Source organism: Temnothorax americanus, unplaced genomic scaffold (assembly GCF_048541705.1).
Source record: "Temnothorax americanus isolate GAGA-0224 unplaced genomic scaffold, ASM4854170v1 Scaffold15, whole genome shotgun sequence".
Taxonomy (NCBI): domain Eukaryota; kingdom Metazoa; phylum Arthropoda; class Insecta; order Hymenoptera; family Formicidae; genus Temnothorax; species Temnothorax americanus.
Window position 1 is genome coordinate 79937 of NW_027509286.1, and position 15780 is coordinate 95716.

General features: G+C 40.6%; 2 protein-coding genes across 7 annotated transcripts; one reads left to right on the forward strand and one right to left on the reverse strand.

Moving 5' to 3' along the window:
- Positions 1-722: 722 nt before the first annotated feature.
- Positions 723-15779, reverse strand: LOC143895078 (2-aminoethanethiol dioxygenase). 6 transcript variants are annotated; one of them, XM_077401891.1, is made up of 4 exons: positions 6553-6727; positions 5836-5974; positions 4082-4447; positions 723-3875 (listed from the first exon to the last, which is right to left on the reverse strand). In XM_077401891.1, exons 3-4 carry the CDS (start codon positions 4364-4366, stop codon positions 3471-3473), a joined length of 690 nt encoding a protein of 229 aa, XP_077258017.1. In that variant the 5' UTR covers positions 4367-4447; positions 5836-5974; positions 6553-6727; the 3' UTR covers positions 723-3470. The 6 variants fall into 6 exon arrangements, with proteins under 6 accessions (XP_077258017.1, XP_077258014.1, XP_077258016.1 ...); XM_077401888.1 differs by having other exon boundaries at positions 5727-5974; XM_077401890.1 differs by having other exon boundaries at positions 5727-5974; positions 6461-6727.
- On the forward strand, positions 6935-15272 carry L(3)72ab (U5 small nuclear ribonucleoprotein l(3)72Ab). The gene is made up of 6 exons (XM_077401698.1): positions 6935-7092; positions 7331-7494; positions 8048-8567; positions 8961-9207; positions 9309-9636; positions 9747-15272. Exons 1-6 carry the CDS (start codon positions 7048-7050, stop codon positions 14842-14844), a joined length of 6402 nt encoding a protein of 2133 aa, XP_077257824.1. The 5' UTR covers positions 6935-7047; the 3' UTR covers positions 14845-15272.
- Position 15780: the final 1 nt, after the last annotated feature.

A 15780-nucleotide genomic window follows, 5' to 3' on the forward strand; every position in this document is an offset into this window, starting at 1 on the left:
TACAAAGTAAACGTTAAAAATGAAAATAATTATATTAATTCTTCTACACTTGACTTTGAATTGAATTCGTCTTTAAATCTTGATATAAACGATCTTGATGAATTAATATGCTTATATATCATAACTTAACTAAACGTTAAAAGTGGACTTTTTTTTCTTGCGTTATTTTGCGTTGCTCTCCCACTATTCGCATTATCTTTCATTCGCTCAAAATCACGTTTATAATAAGACAAAATTAAGAAAAAAGCGCATACCTACTGACAATGAGCTACACAGTAGTTTTCAAAGTTGTGGTTTATAGTTCGAAAAGTAATCCGAGAAAGATATTAGGTAAGCAAACTGCCCGCAGTATGACAATAGATTGGCAGTATTTGCTCAGACATCGCAACAGATCCGGTATTATCTGTATCCACATTAAACTCGTGTTTTGCCGGCAAAGTTTATCAACATAATTTGATAGTCGGCAGATTGTCAGCCGAAACCGCACAGAGTCTGTCATTTCGTAAATGTTTAAATAGAATACAATACATCATTTCAATGCCTACGAAACGCCAGATTCTGCCAGATTCTCGACAGATTTGACTATCCTGGTAGCTTCAATAAAGAAAAACGCGCAAGCGTCTTCTTTTTATATTTAAAGCTTTAGATATGTTGTAGTACAGATCAGAAACGTTTTAAATAATTGTTTTTTAATAAATGTCAATTTTTTTATCTTCCTCGTAAGGCACCAAGTTTCAGCAAGCGCTCGTCATACTGTCATACCAAGTGGCCTTGGTTGTGTTCTTGAAATTTATACTCTACGGTTCCTTAATGGAACAATAACGAATATGAAATATTTTTCCAATTAATTATTCAGTTGCAGGGCAATAGAAATCAAACTGGGTTTCTTATTTTACAGGCAACTGCCGTTCATCACTGATTGTGAGCTATTCAGTGCTCCATCTTCCATTTTTCACTGACTTTCTTATTCTACGTATGGTTACGTGATTATATAGTCACATCGCAAGTGTGAAATAGTGAACAACGTAGAAGTGTTAAGAACAACAAAGTTTGATCGTGAAGCCTGTCCTTCATTTAAATCGCATCTCTGTCGGACGTCGAGCGCATGCGATCTAATAGAGCATCTAATCAAATTTTTCACAAATAATTGACTGGATCCATGCTCAGATAACACCGCATATCTAATGGCTCGTCTACAATAGCCCCAAGAGTACGCATTAGACGTAAGCAGTAAGCTATTGACCAACCACAGTCGATTATTCTTGAATTGTAAAAATCTTCATAGTTAATAGCTTACTACCGCTTACGTCTTACTGTATACTCTTAGTGCCCGTCTACAATAGGTGTTTTAAGCCCTAAGCCCTAAGAAATTGACCAATCACAATCAATTATTCTCCTTAAATTCAACCGTGATTGAACAATTTCTTAAGGCTTAGGGCTTAAAACATCTATTGTAGACCGGGACTTACGGCTATTGTTGTAATTAAGACGTAAGCAGTAAGCTATTGACTAATGAGATTTTTACAATTCAAGAATAATCGAATGTGGTTGGTCAATAGCTTACCGCTTACGTCTTGCTACATACTCTTACGGCTATTGTAGACGATCCTTAAAAGACACCCTTTTAAGACCTTTTTAACACTGTCAAAAGATTCAAGACATTTTTCTGAGAAAATGTCTGAAAGTTATTTTTTATAAAACATGGTTTGGATCACATACAACTATTTATCCCAACTATTACCAAGTGCAACATCTATTGATTAAAATACATATGTCGTGACCAATCTGGATGTAACGTAACTTTACTGTCTGTTTAATTAAATCTGACACTGATATTTTTTATTACTTTAGCATAATGACACAATTAAGTTAATTGAAATTTATTAACAAGGAAATTTATTAACAAACAAAAGATAAAAGCTGAAATTAGTAAATCGGTATATCAACGATTTACGTAACTTTGCCAATGATAAAACTTTATCTCTATCTATTATTTATATACGACAAGTGTACACAATATCCACATAATAAAAGCTAGACGATCATTAAGTAATATAAATGTTGAATTATTAATATATGTATTTATCAAACAACTCTAAGCTCTTCTCTTGTGTTTTTCTTCCTGTTAATGCACTTCTGTATAACCAATTGTCACCTTACCATGAAATATGACTTAAAAGCGATCCTAAATAAGATGTTGTAAAGACATCTGAAAACGATATCTTAAAAACATCATAAATTGGTACGTAAGGATGTTTTAAGCATCATAATGACATGTTTCCGACAGTTCCATAAGATACCTAATATTAAGACATCATAATATTCTCTAGGATAGACATAATACAAACAGATCGAGCATAAAACGCAGGACTTTAAACGATATGTAGAAAGAGAAAGAAAAAACGACCGTTCTCGATCTCTTTTTAACAAAAAAATCCTCAATAATATCTATTATTTCACGCATAAGCACGATTGTCCACGATGTCACTGTGTAGGTGTAAAGAAAGAAAGAGATACAGCAATTACTCTTTCTTTCTTTATTTACTCTTCCCATTAAAGCATCGTCGGCATGGAAATCGCTCGATCGATTTACTTAGCAAACTCGGCAGGCATGCACTGCCTTATTTATTTTAACTTTTTAAAAAGACTGCTATACACGAAGATATATTAACACTGAATACTTTATCAGTAAAAATGTACCGTATCTTTCTCGATAAATGTAGTAGAGTCTTTAGTACGCACCAGTGCAGAACAGCACAAGCATTCAAAATCGCTAATATATTATGTCTATGTACATACTCGGCATCCAACAGTGACATGTGATTAACTATAGAATCGACCTAAGAGTTGGAGCTAAATTTAGCAGGGCAATGAACTCCACGCGTTCACAATATAAACATTTAGCTGTTATTGAGATCTGATAATCTCAGGTACTCGCAACTCTCCGGCTCGTGTAAAGATACACGAAGCGGTCTCGCGCTACGCGTATACTTGGCGCGAGCCACTACCGTGTCTCTTGATTCGATTATATCTACCAATCGCATGCATTATACTTAAGGCTCCTGGTCCCTGCTGCAACTGTCCTTATTTAATGACGTCAAAAGCGAGAAATGACACATGGAAAATTCTTGCATGGTATTTCCAAACAAAAAGATATTTGCAAAAAAAAAACACTTCAGATCACTTCAGCACACTTGAAAAATATTCCGAGTTCTATCCGTTTCCCTTGACAGTTGATAAACAGTCGTAAAATGAATGTAATGCAAAGCCTAATCGTGTAGGCTTATTCGCAAACGTGTCATTTCTCGCATCTGACGTCATTAAATAAGGACAGTTGTAGCAGGGACCAGGAGCCTTAAATCTTAAATATGTTTTGCGGTGAAGATCATAGTGGTAAAAGTCAATGTACTATGATTACGCACAGCGTTAAAAATATAAAATTCACGAACCACGAAGTGAAAAGTATTATCTTAATTACAGTGATTTTTCAAAGATGGTCCTATGTACTCTAAACTCTTAGAATAAAAGTCCGGCAGATTCTCCACAACTGTCAATTGAACTTCTTCGATTATATCTGTCAATTCTGTACACAACTTAGACTTGACGGCCTTGAAGAACGTACAGGGTCTCGTTCCCTTGCCAAAATCGTCGACGTCATACGGTGGACTGAGTATGTCTAGAAAAGCTGCAGGACCCTCCACGCACAAGATTTCATGAAAATTCTTTTCCGTCGGTGTAAAGGTACAAGCGGGTGAGTTGCTACGAAGATAGTCAGGCCTATGCCTGACTGCCGCAATTTCCTCCTTCGCTTTAATCACATGATCGCTCTTTGTCTTCAAACTGTAGCTGCTTAATTCTACCATACCACTGATTACCTATATTATGATCGGTATACGTTATATATGATACATATTACAATCTATTGGAACTTTATTTACTCAAAATTATATCTTTTGTCGAATCTTAAGCTAATATCTTTCGGTTTGGGGACAATCTATGTATTATAGTTGTTATACCATCAATTTTTACGCATTATGTCGTATATATGTATGTATAATGTATGACACAAATATTTACATACCTTCAATAAACCGTGCATTCCAGGATGATCGTGCATAGGCATCCTAACTCCATGTTTCAATATGAAAATTGCAATTGTTATGTCTTTGTTCTCGAATATATCCATCACGCACATAGGCGCGGGCTGCCTACTAACGTAATCTAGAATATTTTTATCGAGTTTCACATCCTCGGCTGTTATCTTGTTTAGCAAACTTAACAATTTGTCCAAGTTTTTTTGACAAAGCCGGCGATCGCTGAACGTTTTCATTGCTTGCTTCCCCAAAACTTCGATCGCCGATGCCATAATTGGATATTTCAGTGCCACCTCTTCCTCGAACTTTTAATCGTCAAAATCGATGCAAAGTATTTATGTTTGAGCATATACCTGGAAAAGACGTTATAATCTATCACAAAGAACACGAGCAAAGAAATATTCGCATATCCACTTTTCTTGCAATAATTTAAAAGGTGATATATATATATATTATGAAGCATTTTAACCCTCGCAGGCCACACTTATTTTTTGCATACGTGTAAGTCGCACATGGGGTCTGGACAAACCCAGCCATTTTTCTCTCATAATAGTTTTGAAAACATCATATTCTAATGTTTTTTTATTAACACATTTTAAACAGCGTTCTTTTAGCTTTGAAACTGTACACAAGTATTCAGTCTTGAGATTTCGAGGCAATGTCTTTCTTATGGTATTTGCGGAATATGCACACATGCACCTCATCTATGGATACTTATATTGAGAAATTATTCAAACTTTTTAACTCGCAATATCTCGCTTAATATCCTTAAAAGTATCTAAAAACTATAAAGGACTTTTCGACTCACAATCAGTTTTTTATGTAGTATATGCGATTTACTTTATGACATACATAAATCGAACAACCTGTATATATTCTGAATCGTCTTGACGAGCCAATTCCAAAAATACAGATCTCATTCTTATGAGAGGCCAAATAAAAAAGTTACAAGGATATAAAATTATTCGATATCGATATCACATAAGTCACACTCTGAATAAAACTCCTTTTATCCTAATACAGCCTCCAACTTTCACAAACTATTTTTATAGTTGAAAAGCTTACTCTCCAAGGTTTAAATAAACAAAAAAAACAGCTTAGAAAAAGATTGAAGAAAAATACCTAAATGTCTTTTGGACTTTGGTTACTTACTCGTACTTATAAGCCCCAAGACAGAGCTCGTTTATAGTTATGAGTCATGCATATTCGTGATCTATATCTAAAGATAAGTCAAAATGTATACTTATCGCTACTTATAGTAGCAAAATCGATCATCTGTTTTCAAGACCGGTGATTTATTAGCGCGTGCTATTATTCTTTACATGGAAGAGGGCTGAAGAAGGCTAATCGAGCTTTGTCAGAAGAATTTCTGATCGATTATCAAATGCATGAGCAGACGCTGATTACGATAGAACGTATAGTTTACAATAATGTCAGGAACGTCATGTTCATTGATAAAAACGTTAGAAAATATATCGATAAATTAAAAAATAATTTATTATAAATTACATAGGTCGACGTCAATTTTGACCCTCAGATCTCAATAATCTTTTACAAAGGACTTTGGCGTGCCGAAACTGAATATGTTACCCGAATTGCTCTATCACGATCAGATTTTAAAGATATTTGTACCTAATTTGTGCCAAAATGGCCATTTTTTTGGCTTCTTTAGGTTGAAATAACTATTTGCTCTTGTGAACTATTTGACTCTGCTGATCTGCCTCTCGGCCGTTTTTCTTACTTTGACTATGACTTTCTTGTCATTGCCCGCCTTATCTTTTCCTGCGGATCGTATCTTTCGGAAGGCCAAAAAGATGAAAGTCAATGCAGAAGGTGCAAGATCCAAGGTGTAGGGTAGACTGCCGACTGTCGTTCTTTACCTATAGTGGTACAGCAGTAACATACAGGTTTTTACATTTGGATGACATAGAATTGAATGAAGATTATGTTGAAAAGATATATTTTTGTAGCCAAAGAATTGGGGAGAAGTATGATGTATTTAAAACTTAAAGCAATAAAACAAATCTTGAATAAGAAAAAAATATGTTGCATTACTTATTGAATGTCCCTCGTAAAAATCAAGCAACTATAAATTTGAATAACCAACAACTAATTTATACATAATTACACGTTCACAAACATTAGACCTTAAAATTTCTATTTCAATTAGCTTGTATCATGTTTTTGATGAATTATTAAGAATTCTAAAAGGGGAAGTGCTATTCGAGAGCTGCTTCTAATAAGCTATATTTCTTCTACGTATACAATACGAGCTATTTAAAACGTTTTCTTACTTCATATAACATATTGTTTTTTTAATAAAATTATTAGAAAAGAAGCGGATATATGAATATTTCTCTCCATACCTTGTCAACTTCATCAACGAGATCACAACCTCAACCTCAACTACCACTCGACACACAATAAATGTCCATTAACGAAAAATTTGAAAATTTACCTCGAGAAACTTCTTAGTATCGGATGTTCAATGTTAAATTATCTCGCACATTTAAATCTTACACATATACAAAGCTTGAAATAATTTCTAAAGAAATACATAATGAAAAACAAACAAACAAACAAACAAGTAGATTAAAGTACTTTTCCATAGGTTTATTTCTATGCAAGTATGTATGTACATATGTATGTATGTATGTACGCACTATGCTACCGTGTGCTACCCGTCAACGAATAAAGGTGAAATTTCATGGGCAGTGAAAAGCAGCAGCAGATCGTACTGATTGGCTACAAAAAAGAGAAGTTCTCGAGTTTCTAGAATTTCTCTATATTGTAGCCAATCAGTACGATCTGCTGCTGCTTTTCACTGCTCATGAAATTTCACCTTAAGGAGAATAATCGACTGTGCGTGGTTTATTTTCTTACGGCCAAAACTTTGATACGCGCAATGGCCTTTATCATATATGTCTATGGTTGAAAACGATGTAATGCAATCATGGCGGATGCTGCTGCGCGTCAATTGCAGTACGAATATAAAGCGGTTTGTATTTCCTATTTCTTATTGTTAGTTCTTTAATAATGACGTAATAGTTGCTTTGAATTATCTTTATGCTAATTTTATTTATAAATTTATTTATTTTATTTCATAAATTTTTTTATAACGTTTATTTTTTAATCTCACACGAACATGAACATGATGTTTATAACGTTACGGTTACGGTGTGTGTGTGTGTGCGCGCGCGCGCTTATGTTGCATTATGTTGCGCTAACATTTGCAGAATTCCAATCTCGTTTTACAAGCTGACGTCCGGTTAATAGAAAGACGCAGCCGAGATGAGGCTACCGGCGAGGTTATGTCCCTCGTGGGAAAATTGGATGGTACACGTATGGGTGATAGGGCCCAGCGTACCAAACCTGGGAAGGCGGAAGAGAGAAAAGTCAAGTGAGTTTATTGTAGATCATCGGCTCGAATCGATTTAGAAGCAACTTTCAACCCGATTTAATTTCTACTACCTCTTTCGCGTTGCTCGTGTCTTGACGATGCGTCGTTAGATATACATAATTGAGGCGTGCAATGATCTGCCTCAAGTGCAATTCCATTCGTACGATGGAATGTTATTTTCTGCTAAATCGCTATTAAAATTATTTCCTCGAATCTTCAATGTCATCGTCAAGGTAACGAGCGTCGAGTCAACTATTTAGTGGAGGTTGAAACAAAAAGTTGGGCCTAAAGTTGCGTCTCAAGGGGGTCGATGTCTTGAGAAAGGAGGTGAAAATGACAAAATTTCCTCACACGTTTCACCTCGTTTTAAGATCGCGTTTTACGCAATCAAGCCCCTGGTGTAAATTGTCAGTGTAATTTATTGTCCTTAACAGGAATAGTTTTAGATTAGTTTTCTATTTTGTAGTTTTACAACAAGTTTTATCGCAATCTAATAATGCTATGAGAAATCACATAAGAATTATACAAAGTTGATATATTTGGTATTTTATAGACGTCAAAAGCGCGACGAGGCGCAATATGACTTCGCACGTATGAAAGGAGCAACATTATTATCCGAAGGTGTGGATGAAATGGTTGGTATTGTATATCGTCCGAAAACACAAGAGACGCGTCAGACTTATGAGGTATTGCTCCATTTCATACAAGAAGCTTTGAGCGATCAGCCACGCGATATTCTTTGTGGTGCGGCTGACGAAGTACTAGCTGTGTTGAAAAATGATCGGCTTAAAGAGAAAGAAAAGAAAAAAGAAACGGAGCTTTTACTTGGTTTATTAGCGGAAGAAAGATTCGCGCTGCTTGTAAACCTTGGTAAGAAGATTACGGATTTCGGCAGTGACGAAAAAAGTACAACCAACGATGAGAATATTGATGAAACGTATGGGATCAATGTACAGTTTGAGGAGAGTAGCGAAGAGGACGATGAAGATGCGTATGGAGAAGTTCGAGAAAATGATGACGAAGGAGACGAGGGTGAAGAAGCCAATGACGATAGAGCTATTCATGCAGAAAATGTGAGTGCTCCTTCATTCGTAATCTTCAGTTCTCCAATAAATCTCTTATAAAATCGAGATACGCACGAGATGCATATCGCTTAGCCTCCTCGGCATATTTACTTTTTTTATGCCATACCGGTCACAAATTACATTTTGGGGGATACCGATGTAGCGTGAAAAGGAGAATAAGCGATGCGCCATAAGTATACACAACCGTAGATTAAGATTTTTACGTTATGTGCTCTACTGTTACGGACTTATTTGATCCTCGTGTCGGATCAATGATACGTGACTCACGATCGCGAATCCACCGATCTCAAATGGAGCCAGCCACGTGTCTTTCACATCCGTGCTCAATTATCATTAGCGGTAACTAATTCTAAATATTAACTGTTACATATGTTTTTGCAGTTGGGTGGAACAGAAGAAATGAAGAAAGAAAAACCGTTGCATCCATTAGATATAGATGCGTATTGGTTGCAAAGAAGATTAAGTAGGATATATGACGATGCTATGATGTCACAAGCGAGAGCTGCTGAGGTACTAGCTGTCTTGAAAGACGCCGCGGACGATCGCGAATGCGAGAATCAGCTTGTACTTTTATTGGGCTACGACTGCTTTGACTTTATTAAACAACTTAAAAAATACAGACATACAGGTAAGAATTGCATGTGTAACGAAATTAATATTTATATCTTTGCAGGTTTTTTTAATTTATGTGTTATTTCAAAAGAAATAAACTATTCGTAAAATTTACAGTTGCGTACTGTACAATGTTGGCCTCGTCGCAGTCTGAATCAGAAAGGCAAAAGATCCGTAACAAGATGAACGATGATCCGGTTCTTGCCAAAATCTTACGGCAATTAGATACGGGTAAAGGCGAAGACGACGCTGACGAGACAATGGAAGCAAGATCGCAGCGCAAGAGGCGGGAAGAGAATGAAGATACGGGAGGGCCAGGGGGACAAGTACAAGGTACAAGAAACTTGATAGATCTGGAGGATCTGATATTCGCTCAGGGAAGTCACTTTATGGCCAACAAACGTTGCCAACTACCAGACGGCAGTTTTCGAAAACAGCGAAAAGGGTGAGTATATTAGTTATTTTTTTTCTTTCTTTCTTTTTTTTTCCCCTTGAAATCTTTGCTATTTGGGTCGCTCACCTTATTAATGCTCGATCATTTGACAATATTCACAGATACGAAGAAGTTCATGTTCCTGCTTTAAAACCGAAGCCGTTTGCGGAAAATGAGAAACTACATCCAATTGAACAATTGCCCAAGTATGTGCAACCTGCTTTTGAAGGCTTCAAGACATTGAATCGCATACAAAGTCGTTTATATCAGACGGCGTTGGAGAGTGACGAAAATCTACTGCTGTGTGCTCCAACGGGAGCTGGTAAAACCAATGTGGCACTGCTGTGCATGATGCGAGAAATTGGAAAGCATATAAACGCTGATGGTACGATCAATGCAGATGAGTTCAAAATAATTTATGTCGCTCCGATGCGTTCTCTGGTGCAAGAAATGGTCGGAAATTTTCGCAAGCGATTGTCAACGTACAATCTGACTGTCTCCGAATTGACGGGTGATCATCAGTTAACACGAGAGCAAATTGCCGCTACTCAGGTGATAGTGTGCACGCCGGAAAAATGGGATATTATAACGAGAAAGGGTGGCGAGAAAACTTTCACGTCATTGGTACGATTGATTATTATTGATGAGATTCACTTGTTGCACGACGAGAGAGGTCCTGTCCTGGAGGCGCTGGTGGCAAGAACGATACGAAACATCGAAACTACTCAGGAAGATGTGCGTCTAGTCGGCTTGTCGGCCACGTTACCCAATTATCAAGATGTTGCAGCGTTTTTACGCATTAAACCGGAAACGGGACTGTTTTATTTCGACAACAGTTTTCGTCCTGTAGCTTTGGAACAGCAATATATCGGCGTCACCGAAAAGAAAGCATTGAAACGTTTCCAGGTGATGAATGAGATTGTCTACGAAAAGACCATGGAACACGCCGGCAGGAATCAGGTACTGATATTCGTGCACTCGCGTAAAGAAACCGGAAAAACGGCACGCGCTATTCGAGACATGTGTCTGGAGAAGGATACTTTGGGTCAATTTCTCAGAGAAGGTTCCGCGTCGATGGAGGTTCTAAGAACAGAGGCGGAGCAAGTGAAAAATCAGGAGCTTAAGGATCTGCTGCCATACGGTTTTGCGATTCATCACGCCGGGATGACTCGGGTGGATCGTACCCTGGTAGAGGATCTCTTCGCCGATAGACACATACAAGTTCTCGTGTCTACAGCAACTTTAGCCTGGGGCGTCAATTTACCGGCTCACACGGTTATTATCAAGGGCACCCAGGTATACAATCCGGAAAAGGGTAGATGGGTCGAGCTAGGCGCTTTAGACGTACTGCAAATGTTAGGACGAGCCGGTCGGCCGCAGTACGACACCAAAGGCGAGGGCATCCTCATCACGAATCATAGCGAGCTACAGTATTATCTGTCGCTCTTAAATCAGCAACTACCCATTGAATCCCAATTAATCAGCAAGATGTCCGACATGTTGAACGCGGAGGTGGTGTTGGGTACGATTCAAAATATCAGAGATGCGGTTACCTGGCTTGGTTACACTTATCTTTACATTAGAATGCTTCGCTGCCCGAATCTATACGGGATAAGTCACGACAAGTTGAAGCAAGATCCTTTATTGGAGCTGCATAGAGCTGATCTAATCCACTCGGCGGCACTCGGATTGGATCGCAGCGGCTTGATCAAGTACGATCGCAAGTCCGGCAATTTTCAGGCGACCGAGTTGGGCAGAATAGCGTCTCATTATTATTGCACTCACGAAACAATGTCTACGTACAATCAGTTGTTGAAGCGCACGTTGAGCGAAATAGAATTGTTCCGGGTGTTCTCGCTGTCGGGCGAGTTCAAAAATATAAATGTCAGGGAGGAAGAGAAGTTGGAGCTGCAGAAACTGATGGAAAGGGTGCCGATACCGGTGAAGGAAAGCATCGAGGAACCGAGCGCGAAAGTGAATGTGCTATTGCAAGCGTATATTTCACAACTGAAACTCGAGGGATTCGCTCTCATGTCCGATATGGTATTCGTGACGCAATCCGCCTCGCGTCTCATGAGAGCTATCTTCGAGATTGTTCTGTTCCGCGGTTGGGCACAATTGGCGGACAAGTGCCTGTCTATCTGCAAGATGATCGATCGCAGGATGTGGCAGTCGATGTCGCCTCTCAGACAATTCCGCAAGATGCCGGAGGAAATTGTGAAGAAGATCGAGAAGAAAAACTTCCCGTGGGAGAGGTTGTATGATTTGGGGCCCAACGAGATCGGCGAATTGATTCGCGTGCCGAAGCTAGGCAAGACCATTCACAAATACGTCCACCAGTTTCCGAAACTGGGCCTTTCCACGCATATCCAACCGATCACGCGTTCCACTCTAAGAGTCGTGCTGACTATCACCCCGGACTTCCAGTGGGACGAGAAGGTTCACGGTATGTCCGAAGCATTTTGGATTTTAGTCGAGGACGTAGATTCGGAGGTAATATTGCATCACGAGTACTTTTTGCTCAAGGCCAAATATGCGGCCGATGAACATGTGATAAAATTCTTCGTGCCAGTCTTCGAGCCTCTGCCACCGCAGTACTTTTTGCGCGTGGTGTCCGATCGGTGGATCGGCGCGGAGACGCAATTGCCCGTAAGCTTCCGACATCTGATATTGCCCGAGAAGAATCTACCGCCTACGGAATTGCTGGATCTGCAGGCGCTGCCGATAACGGCGTTACGAAATGCCAAATTCGAGAACATCTATTCTGATTTTCCGCAGTTTAACCCGATCCAGACACAGGTGTTCAATGCGATCTACAATTCTGACGATAACGTGTTCGTTGGAGCGCCCACAGGTTCAGGAAAGACGACCATCGCGGAATTTGCGGTACTAAGATTACTAACGCAGAATCCGGAAGGACGATGCGTATATATGGTGAGCAAGGAAGCTTTAGCCGAATTGGTCTATGCCGATTGGGCGGCAAAATTCGGCCAACAGCTGGGAAGAAAAGTTGTCCTGCTGAGCGGTGAAACGGGAACGGATTTGAAGCTCCTGGCCAAAGGCCAGATCATTATCACCACGGCGGACAAATGGGACGTGTTATCGCGCAGGTGGAAGCAGCGGAAGAACGTGCAGAACATCCAGCTGTTTATCGTGGATGAGCTGCAGCTGATCGGCGGTGAGGAGGGCCCGGTGCTAGAAGTTGCATGTTCGCGAGCGCGTTATATCTCTTCGCAGCTCGACAAACCCACCAGGATAATAGCGTTATCGGCCTCGTTAGCCGACGCCAAAGACGCGGCACAGTGGTTGGGAGCACCGGCAGCGGCAACCTTCAATTTTCATCCTTCTGTGCGACCGGTACCTTTAGAGCTGCACGTGCAAGGTATAAACGTCACCCACAACGCGTCGAGATTAGCCGCCATGGCAAAACCGGTGTATAACGCGATTCTCCGGCATGCCGCGCACAAACCGGTGATCGTATTTGTACCCACTCGTCGGCAGGCGAGATTAACGGCCATCGACTTGCTAACATTCACGGCGGCCGAGGGTCAACCCTCGAAATTCTTCCATGCAGAAGAGGCTGACATTAAGCCGTTCCTCGATCGCATGACCGACAAAACGCTAAAGGAAACTCTGTCGCAGGGTGTGGCTTACCTTCACGAGGGTTTGTCGGCCGACGATCGTCGTTTAGTCGAGCAACTGTTCGACAGCGGAGCTATCCAAGTGGCGGTCGCGACGAGGGATCTCTGTTGGGGTTTATCTATCAGCTCCCACCTTGTCGTAGTCATGGACACGCAGTGTTACAACGGCAAGACACACGCTTATGAAGATTATCCAATCACGGACGTGCTGCAAATGGTGGCGCGAGCTAATCGCCCACTAGAAGACGAGGACGCCAAGTGCGTGCTACTGTGTCAAAGCTCGAAAAAAGATTTCTTCAAGAAGTTCCTGAACGAGCCACTACCAGTGGAAAGCCACTTGGATCGCCGGCTGCACGATCACTTCAATGCGGAGATTGTGACGAAGACGATCGAAAACAAACAAGACGCGGTTGACTACCTCACGTGGACTTTCCTGTACCGACGACTCACTCAGAACCCTAATTACTACGGCCTGCAAGGCGTCACGCATCGGCACCTATCGGATCATCTGTCCGAGTTGGTCGAGAGTACATTGACCGACCTAGAACAAGCCAAGTGTGTCGCCGTAGAAGACGAGATGGATACTTTGCCGCTCAATCTGGGAATGATCGCCGCCTACTATTACATCAATTACGCCACCATCGAATTGTTCAGTCTGTCTCTCAACAATAAGACGAAGATCAGGGGTTTGTTGGAGATTATTTCAGCAGCTGCTGAGTACGAGAGCGTTCCAGTGCGACAAAGAGAAGAGAATTTACTGAGAAGTTTGGCTGCGCGTCTACCTCATGCGCCACAAGCCGCTAGAATGGCCGATCCTCACGTGAAAGCGCAGCTTCTGCTGCAAGCTCACTTGTCGAGGATACAGCTAGGTCCAGAATTGCAGAAGGACACCGAACTGGTGCTGGGCAAGGCCGTGAGGCTGATACAAGCTTGCGTCGACGTGCTGAGCTCTTCCGGATGGTTGGCACCCGCCGTCGCCGCTATGGAACTTGCGCAGATGGTGACGCAGGCGATGTGGTCCAAGGATTCCTATTTAAAGCAACTGCCGCACTTCACAGCGGAGACCATCAAGCGCTGCACCGACAAAGGCGTGGAGACCGTGTTCGACGTGATGGAGCTCGAGGATGACGATCGAAATCGGCTGTTGCAGTTAACGGATGCGCAGATGGCGGACGTGGCGAAATTCTGTAACCGGTATCCTAACATTGAGATGTCGTATGAGGTACAAGATAAAGACAAATTGCACAGCGGCGGCACGGTAAACGTGATCGTACAATTGGAACGGGAGGACGAGGTAATTGGGCCGGTAGTCGCGCCATTCTTCCCGCAAAAACGTGAGGAAGGCTGGTGGGTGGTGATCGGCGACCCAAAGAGCAATTCCTTGCTCTCTATCAAGCGCCTGACGTTACAACAGAAGGCAAAGATCAAACTGGATTTCGTTGCTCCGGCACCCGGCCAGCACTCCTACACCCTGTACTTCATGAGCGACGCTTATCTCGGTTGCGATCAAGAATACAAATTTACTATCAACGTCGGAGAGTACGAATCGGATGCCAGTTCCGGTTCGGATTCCGATTAAAATAACAAATCTAATACGTTTCATAACACATCTACTATTTTCTTGTTCCGCGTAGGTCTATCTATATCTATGTCGAAGTCAAAAGTATATATATACGTGATATTACCCCATCTTTATAAATTTTTTTAATTTTTTAACACTGTTGGAGCAATCTTTATTGCGAATGCAGTGATACAGTTTCTTCATATTTAAATTTTTTATTCCAAGTATTTCAAAATTTTCTTTCAGTTCTCGCTCTTCTCTAACAGCACCTGTGCGGAATAAAAATATTGTATTCTTGTCTTTTGCTTTAATTTTTAAGATAAAGAGAAATGCGTAGAGAATCTTATATATCTCACAGTCCTATAATCTAAGCAACGTCAAATGTAATTTAAATGGTTGATGTTACGATATGATGATTAAGAATAAAAATTTTATATTTAAAGGGATATATGCTGGAGTCGTCTGTTTTACCGATATAATTACCGTTTTCTTTCTAATCGTGTAGCGTCGTATTAGTCGTATTAAATTGACTGAATTAAAAATGCTTCTCCATAATTATGTTATACTTATATTATCGTAAGTTACTACAGAACTAACGCTTGCGTAAACGTAGTAAAGCAGGGCACACACACACACACCTTTCGTAAAACGTAACAGTAAGGTTTTGACCAATCGTGTTGCTCGATTCTTACTTCTACGGTTATAGACGGCTGAATCGAGCCACGCGATTGGTCGAAACCTTACTGTTACGTTCTACGAAAAATGTGTGTGCACTGTGTAGCTAAGCGCAAAGTAGCAATTGAATGTGATTGGTTCTTACCTTTGGGGATCATCCTACGCGAGCGAAGCTTCTTTTCTCTTCCGTAACGCGGCGCGCCAGGTAGGAAAATTGACCACGCCACGCGGCACGCGGTTTCTCGTCTACATTCCGCCAACCACTGCTCACCACTGACC